At 60.1% G+C, this 8,756-nt stretch overlaps 1 protein-coding gene across 2 annotated transcripts in view; it reads right to left on the reverse strand.

Annotated features, from left to right (window-relative positions):
- The window catches only part of GSE1 (Gse1 coiled-coil protein), a 108,306-nt gene extending 100,769 nt beyond the window's left edge, over positions 1-7,537 (reverse strand). The window contains exon 1 of one of the 2 annotated variants that reach the window (XM_058034222.1): positions 5,597-7,537. In XM_058034222.1, coding sequence (XP_057890205.1) covers positions 5,597-7,537 — 1,941 coding nt within the window. The remainder of the gene's footprint in view (positions 1-5,596) is intronic. The other variant, XM_058034223.1, reaches the window with a different exon arrangement.
- Between the last annotated feature and the right edge of the window lie 1,219 nt (positions 7,538-8,756).

An 8,756-nucleotide genomic window follows, 5' to 3' on the forward strand; every position in this document is an offset into this window, starting at 1 on the left:
GCTGCTTTTGGGAGAGGCAGGGAGAAAGCAGAGAGCAGGGAGGGCAGGGTGAAAAAAATAAATATAAATATAAATATATAGCAGCCAGCTGGTGAGCTGTGGAGTCAGCACAAGGCCTGCAGAACGCGGCGCTGGCAGCACAGCCCTGGAATTTGGGACAGCTGGTCCAGCAAGGTCAGCCTGGCCTGAGCAAAGACCCCTGTGCTGCTCCCCACAGCGGGGATGAAGGACAAACAGCCCCAGATGGAAACGCCGGGGGTGACCGACACAGGCAAAGTGTCAGGTGAGGATGAGGAGGGACAGCCAGGTGCTGTTCCCACTCGGCAGGGCAGCCCTGACCTCGGTGGCAGGAGAAAGCCCAGTGTCACTGACACCTTCTATGAAAAATCCTTTCCTTAGGAGAAGCTGAGAGGCCTCAGAAACAAAATGTAAAAAATGGTTATCTGCTGCTGTGGAATGCAACAGGTGCATCTGGGATTGGTCTCATGTGGTTGTTTCTAATTAATGGCCAATCACAGTCAGCTGGCTCAGACTCTGTCCTAGCCACAAGCTTTTATCATTCTTTCCTTTTCTATTCTTAGCCAGCCTTCCGATTAAATCCTTTCTTCTATTCTTTTAGTATCGTTTCAATATAATATATATCATAAAATAATAAATCAGCCTTCTGAAACACGGGGTCAGATCCTCGTCCCTTCCCTCATTCTGGGACCCCTGCAATCACTGTCACAGCCCAGGGTGCATTTTCCCCGAGTTGTTTCTTTGTTTGCCATGTGGGAACACGATCCCAGGGGAGGCCGTGCCCCGAGACATGAAGTCATCTCATGATTATATTGCCACCTCCATGCTGGGATTGAGATCTCAGCTGAAAATGCCAGCCCGGGGTCGGCGCTGGCTGAGCAGCTGCTTTGCTGAAAGGCCTCACTAAAAACAACTTCACACACTGCAAACTGGGCAGGTTTATCCCAGTGAAGTTAGCTAAAACTCTGAATCTGCAAACTGAACCGGTTTATCCCAGTAAAGTTAGCTAAAACTCTGCTCTGAATCTGCAAACTGAACAGGTTTACCCCAGAGAAGCTGGCTAAAATCCTGCTCTGAATCTGCTGGAATTCCTGATGGCAAAAATTGCCACACAAATCAAAGGTAAAACCACCAAAACCAACCCAAGCTGGCAGCCAAAAGGTTGAGGTGAGTTAGACCAGCTCTGCTCCTTATTAAAGGGATGAGGAGAAGCCAAGTGCAGCCCGTGCCACCCCCCTGGAGCCCACACATGGTGCCTGGGCAGGGACACAGAGGTGCCACCAGCTTGGCCAGAAAGGCACCACCACCCAAAACACTGCCAGCGGCCAGAAGGTTTTTGATTTCCTTCAAAATCCGTAAAAGATGCAAAGAAGTGCCTGGGGCTCTTCCTACACAGGTCTCTCGATTCTCGTGCTGCAGTGCACCCAAATATCCCATAATCTGGCCTGGTGCAATGCAGGAGGAGTGCTCAGGCATCACTCCCCGCCTCCTGGGTTTGTTTTCCTGGCATCCGGGAGCTTTGGCTGCTGCTCAGCATCAGTGGGACAAGGTTTAGTGGAGAACACAAGAAACTCTTTTGATTTTTGCCCAAAGCCCTTTCCGAGAGCCAAAAGGAAAGTGCCCACCAACAGCTGTCAGCTCCACGCAGTGATTTGGAAATGCAGCCATGACCTTTGGAGCTGGGAACCGGCAGCAGGGGCCAAATCCCCAGCTGAGCCAACAGCACTGCTGGCAATTAGCAAATACAGAGAACTCAGCCCCTGGGGCCTGGCTGTGCCCTGCCAGGCACAGCCCCACACCAGCAGCCCCAGGTGCGCTCTGAAAAGTGGGAATGGGGCACGGAAAACTCCATGAGATTCCCAGAAACCAGCCCGAGGAGCAGCTGGGAGCAGCAGTGAGATCCATGCCAGCACCAAAGGACACTGAGCACAGAACCACAGATTTGTTTGAGCTGGAAAATGGAAAAACCCTCCAAGATCACCATTCTGCCATTCCCCCAGCGCTGCCAAGGCCACCAGTGACCAGGTCCCCAAGTGCCACCTTTTTTAAATCCCTCAAGGAACGGCGACTCCATCATTACCCTGGGCAGCTGTGCCAGAGCCTGATGACCCTTCCAGTGGAGAAATTTTCCTGAATAACCACCCAGAGCCTGCCCTGGCCCAGCCTGAGGCTGCTCCCTCTGCTCCTGTCCCTGTTCCCTGGGAGCAGGGCCTGTCCCCTCCTGGCAGGAGCTGTGCAGAGCCACAGGGGCCCCCTGATCCCCCTTTTCTCCAGGTTGAGCCCCTTCCCAGCTCCCTCAGCCCCAAAGCTGAGCCCTGGGGACACCCCTGGTGACCAGCCACCACCCGGACACGTCCCCACTCCCTGCCACCCTCCAGGCCCAGCACCCAGACAGTTTTGCACCCAAGGAACAGCAATCCATCCAAGCCACGAGCAGCCAATTTCTCCAGGGAAATGCTGCCAAAGCCTTTACTAAAATCCACACAGACAAGATCCCTGAGCCACTGAGTGGGTCACCTTGTCACAGGACATCAGGTGACAATTCCTGCTGGTTGTGAACCCGTGTTGGGCTGGGCCTGATCACTCGGTTGTCCTGATCAGCTGTGCCTGAGTTATGGTAGGATTTGAGAGCTTTCCAAATACTCGGAAGTATTTCCAAAAAAGTTGCATTTAAGGGGGAAAAAAAACAGAAAACCTCAATAGGAGTCACTTTTAGAGGTACATAAGTGCAGGGAGAGCAGTGGAAGGTGAAGATGGGAAGAGCTGGAGGACAGGGGAAGCTTTTCCTGGTGAGCACAGGACTCTGAGGATGCCAGGCAGGCTGAGGACAAGCAGCCCTGAGCTGGGAATGCATCACTTCATCCCTGTGGAGAAGGCTGGGGAGCCTGGGGGTGACTTGAGAGGGCACAGCCAGCCTGGAGCAGGTCACTGTCACCTCTGGGAAGTGACCAAACCTGGGCATTTTGGGGTCCATTCAAAGCCATGGCTCCCAGCAGCGGCTGCTGGAGGAACCAGCTCATGCACACCCCAGGGGGATGCACAGGGAATTTATCCTGATCAGCAGGAGAATCCCACCTGGACACCCCAAAATCAGAGCCCCACACCAATAAGTGCATTGATCTTCCCCTTGTAAGGGGCACAGCTGGACAGAAAATCCGTTTTCACATCTGGGCACCCAGGGTGACAAGCCAAAGGATGCCCAAGCCAGATTCCCCTTCTACACCCAGCACTGCCTTTTCTTCTTGGAAGGGACAACCCAAACCCGCCCCACACGTGCCAACCACAGCAGGGCTGTGCAGAGCTCACCTCCAGGAGATCCTCCTGCCCCAGGGAGAGCTTCTGGCACCACCACAGCTCCCCAGAGCCCTGCCTGCTCCTCTGCTCCCCACCACCAAACCAGCTGCACGGGCAGCACCCATCCCAAAAATCAGTGGCTCCTCCCTCCTGGCAAGCCCCAGATGTGGGGGTCCCTCATCAGCACCTCCACAATGTCACAAAGGGGGACCTCAGCCCCAAACAGGGACATGTGGGGGTGTCTGGTGGCTTTTGGGGTTTTAATTTAACGATTTTTAAATCGTTTTAATTTAATGATTTATTAAATTTAAATCATTTTAATTGAATGATTTAACTGCTCAGGCTTGTTCCCTCCAGCCTGGTCCCACCATCACGGGGCCCTGGGTGTCACACGAGAGTGAAAGGCTCATCTGGGGTGACTTTGAGCAGCAAGAATGGCTGAACAAGGGTACAGCTAAATTAACCAAGTGCCCTGCCCAAGCATTAAGCCGTGTTTTAAATAACCTTGACATCTGCGAGGCCTCAGCCTGCTGGAAAGCATGCGGGGACAGGGAGGGAAAATGAGCCAGGGCCTTGTGGCCAGCCAGAGTCCCCACCAGGCCACCATGTCCCCAGGCAGCCCTGCTGTCCCTCCTGCCACCAACCCCCTGCAGCAGCCCCTTAATTTGCTCATTAGCAAACCTGGAACAAGAGGAGGAGCTCAGCAGTGTCCCTTCCTGAAGGCACACTCTGTGTCCTCCTGGGAGTTTGGGACTGGGGCCAGGGAGGACGAGGACTGGAGTGCCTGAAAAATGTGGAGAACTGGGGGGGTCACTGAGGAACCCCACAGGAACCCACCCATGCTGGAACAAATTGCTGCTGATGATGTCCCCACGAGGTGGCCTGGGGACACCAAGGGGGCAGAGGCCTGAAGAACCAGCTGGGGACATGCAGGCGATGCCCCCCTCATCAGTTCACCCACCCTGGATCAGCACCACGGGCGGCTGCTCACCTGAATCCCGAGTCCTCCATGGCCACCAGCACCTTGGAAATGCCACCAGACCCATGACCACCACATGGGCATCACGACCCACCCAGCAACCATGGAAATCCATCCACAAACCACCCAAAATTATGCCAGGACCACCCAGCTCAGGCTGACAGAGCTGGAGGAAACCCCAAAAAGGAACAACTTCCAGAGGATTCCCAGCACCGGTGCCAACCCAACCTCCCGTGCCATCCTGGCACCCTCCAGGTGGATGCAGCTCCTGCCTGGTGCCTCTCCAAGTGTCCCCCCAGGTCAGGAGCCAGCACAGCTGAATGGGAAATTATATTTGTGAGCAGCCAAGGGAGAGGGATGGGAGAGAAAAGGAGCGCTGTCTGGGAAGGACTGGTTTACATTTCTAAAGAAAATGCCAGCGCCTCGGAGAGCCGCAGGGTTCTGGCTACGGATGGAGCTGAAAGGCTTTGAAAATGACCTCGGGGATTTGGGATGTTGGCATTTGACAGAGCCCAGCCTGGGGCCTGGTTTGGTGGTGCAGAGCAGCGGCTCTGGAGAGCTCCCACAAGCTGGAGATTTGGGAGGAAAAGCTGTTATTTTCCCATCCCACGAGAAAGACAAGCTTGGGAGGAATAAACTTTTGCTCTGCCATGTGCTTTTGAGGGGATGGCCTCAAAGTAACCTGTGTAACCCCAGAAAGGAGCAGCTGGGGAATCTGGCAGCACCTGGGCCACGACACCCATGACACCCTTCAGGGTTGCAGGGCTTTTGGGGAGCCCTCAATGCAGGGTAAGTGGGGGGAACCCAGCCCTGTGCTCACCCAGCAGCTGTGGGAAGAACTGGGGCTCCTCCAAAGGAAATCCCCTCATTAAGGCACCTTGTAAAACCGGGGAGAAGTTGGGAAGTTTCCTACAGAGCCCATGAGCTCCTTCCAGCTTCCCAAGGATGCTCCATGGAGGGCAGGCCAGGCAGCCCTCCCTGGCACCTCTGAGCACCCCTGATGGCCAGCAGGACAGGGTTGGCATTTCCTCTGTCCTGGCTCCCACCTCCCTCACGCGAGGCTGCCAACAACACCGACACTTCTGGAACGGGACAGCTCTTGGCTCTTCCCACCTCCTGGAAGGGTTTTTATCTGCTCCTTCGCAGCTTGACAGCTCCAAAAGTTCACTGCTAAAGGCACCCCACCCATTAGCATCCACCCCCAAAACACGAGCATCCATCTATGTCACCGCTCCGACTCCTCCCGGATCCCAGCGGTGGGAAGCGCTGGGAAAGGAGGGATGGGGGCCTGGCCAGCTGCCTTACCTTGGGGAGCAGAGCCGGGGGCGCCGCTGCCAGCAGCTCCGGCGGGGTCACGCTCTTGCCAGCCAGCACCACGGCCCCGCACTCGGCACAGGCGCCGATGGTCAGCTGCTTGCCGTCGTCCACCAGCAGGCTGTTGGCCACGCGCAGCGTGTAGAGGAACACGGGGAGCCTGGCCACCCGAACCGCTCTTAATCCAAGGCACCGCTTCTTCTCCTGCCGGCAGAAGAAGCAGACGAAGGTCTCCACCTTGTACTGGCGGGACCAGGCGCTGCTGGGGTGGTGGGAGTTCCTGCCCTCGTGCTGCAGCCACTGTCCCAGCAGGTCGTGGTAGCACAGGATGCAGGTGGCCACCAGCCCCGTGGAGTCGGCCGGTCTGGCCCGCGGCGCGGGCGGGTACACGGTCAGGAAGGGGAAGAAGGGCTCCTTCTCCCCAAAGCGCCCCGGAGGGTTCACGTTGAGCTGGAACTCCTTGCCAGCCCCCAGCTCGGCCCCGCAGATGTAGCAGACGGAGGTGGGACCCGGCTTGATGACAGCGGGGTGGCCGGCGAGGTCACCGGCCGAGAAGACCTGGTGGTACCTGCCCAGGAAGCTCTGCACGGAGGAGATGAGCTCCTCGTTGTGACAGGCCCTGTACATGGCCCACAGGTCCTGCAGCACGCCGAAGCACTTGCGGCAGCTGCTGACCTCCCAGTGCTTGTTGAGCCCCTTGGCGCCGGGCGGGCAGGGCAGGAGGCTGAGGAAGGGGAAATGCATCGTGCTCTTGGCGTTGCCGTTGGTGATCCTGGCCGCCACCGGCCTCGCCTCCTTGCCGCACTCCTCCCCGCACAGGTAGCAAGCCTCGGGCAGCGGCGGGATGCCCGGGCCGTCCTCCTTCACGCCGCGGCGGCCCTTGGCGGGCATGGCCCCGGCGCCCAGGGGCACCACGTAGAGCCGCTGCAGCACGGGCACGTTGGCCAGCTCGAAGCTCTGCCACTGCTGCATGAGCGAGGCGAAGCAGCAGGGACACACCAGGGTGCTGCCGGTGGGCGACAGCGGCTGGGCGCCCGCCGGGGGGCTGTGCAGCCACAGGAACGGGAAGAAAGGTCCCGGCGAGCTCTTCTCCTGCTTCTGCACGTGGACGCGGTGCTGGGCGCCCGGTGCCAGGGGGCTGCCGCAGATGTAGCAGGCGGTGCCCGGCGCCCAAGCGGGCCGCTCGCTGCCTTCCTCCTCCTCCTCCTCCTCCTCCTCGCTGGTGATGTTGATCTCGCTGTCCGAGGAGCAGCAGGGGGGCCCCCGCTCGCTGCCCGCCGCCGGGGGGGCCCGCGCAGCGCCGCCCGCCCCCTCGGGCTCCGACAGGGGCTCGGCGTCGGAGAGCTCGGAGAGCTCGGAGCCGGCTGCCGGCCCTTCCTCCTCCTCCTCCTCCTCTTCCTCCTCCTCCTCCGGGTGGCCGGCGGCGCGGCGCGGCGGCGCGGCGGGGTCCCAGCCCGTGGCCCCCCGCCGCAGCCCGGCTCCCCCCGCCGCCGCCGCCGCCGCCGCCGCCTCGCACTGATGGGGCCGCTTGAGCCAGTACATGCGCTTCTCCACCGGCGTGCGGCTGCGCTCGAAGGAGTCCCACTGCTCGCCCAGGAAGCAGCGGCAGACAGCGCAGACCAGGGCGCAGCCCTCCGCCGAGACGGCGCGGGCTCCGGGCGCCGGCTCCTGGTGCTGCAGGAAGGGGAAGAAGGGCCGGTGGTCGCGGGGGGGTCGCACTTGAAGCTTGAGCTCTTTGCCGCGGCTGATGCCGCCGCCGCAGATGAAGCAGCAGAGCGGGGGCGCCGAGGGTTGCGCGGTCCCGGGGCCGCCCCCCCCCGCCGCCGCCGCCGCCTCGCCGGCCGCCAGCGCGGCCATCAGCCGCTGCTTGCGGGAGAGCGGCGCCGCCGCTGCCCCCGGCCCCGCCGCCGCCCCCGGCCCCGCCGCGCTCATCGCCGCCCCCGGCTCATCCCGCGGCTCCGCCGGACACGCAGGCTCGGGGGGCGGGTTTGCGGAGCGCTCCCCCCCCACCCCTCCGCCCGCCTCCTCCCGCCGGGGGGAAGGCAGCGAGAAAGGAAAGAAAAAAAAAATTATGATAAAACAACGGCAACAACAACAACAACAACAACAAAAAAGCTCCCCGCGGCAACAACAAAATACCCACGGACGGCAACAAAAATAAACCCGGGATAAAAGTTCGGTGCGAAAGTTTGGGTCCCGCCGGCGGCGCGGAGGAAGGGCGGCTGCCGGCCGCCTCCCGGCCCCGGCGCCCCCGGCCCGGCTCCTCCCCGGCCCCCCCGCCGCGACCTGCCCGCCCGGGGGGGCCCGGAGGGAGGAACGAGCCGCTGCCACCCCCCGCCCGCCCCGAGCCCGCCCGGAGCCAGCGCGGAGCCAGCGCGGCCCAGGGACCCCGCCGGGGAGGGAGGGACGTGGGGATTTACACAGCCGCCCCCCGAGCGCGTTTTGTGACCGGGATCCCCGCACGCTGTCCCCTCCGCTCCCCCATGTCACCCGTGTCCCACCCGTGTCCCACCCGGCACCCCCAAACCGCGCCACGGCGCTTTGTGCGGCTCGTACCCCCCAAAGGCACCGCGTCCCGCTTCACGGATCCCACCGAGAGCAGCGGCCCTTTCCTGCCCTTTCCAGCCATTAACTCGGTGTCCCGACCACCCCCGGTAATTTATTTCCCACTTTCAAACTGCTGCCGCTGTTCCAGTTCAATACCAGATTCTATTTCCCGCTCGGTCCTAAAATGCTGCGTCGCTTTGCCACTCACTGGTAAATAGCTGATGCGTTCCCAGCCGGAGCTGGCGGCGTTTCAGCGGCGCATGCAATAATCCCGGTATATCCTTACCTGCCTCGCAGCCCGCGATAAGATTTAATGCTTGGAAAGCACTTTGCTGTCCTTGGACAATAGGCACCGCGGAAGCGCAAACTGTGCCCAGGGCCAGCCTCAATTAAACCTGACTGATTAACCACCCCAGCGGCTCGTCAGCGTGCCCACCGGCTCGGCACGGCTCTCCCGATTAAATAAATATATTAGGAGCTGGAAGGGGGATTATTTTTTTTTTTTTTTCCAAACAGTCGTTTTAGTAGGAAGCGCTGTGGAGTTTGAGTTCACAGCAAGTCACTGCAATATCCCAGGTGCTGTCCTTGCAAATCCGCCTGAGCT

This window comes from Melospiza georgiana, chromosome 14 (assembly GCF_028018845.1).
Source record: "Melospiza georgiana isolate bMelGeo1 chromosome 14, bMelGeo1.pri, whole genome shotgun sequence".
Taxonomy (NCBI): Eukaryota; Metazoa; Chordata; class Aves; order Passeriformes; family Passerellidae; genus Melospiza; species Melospiza georgiana.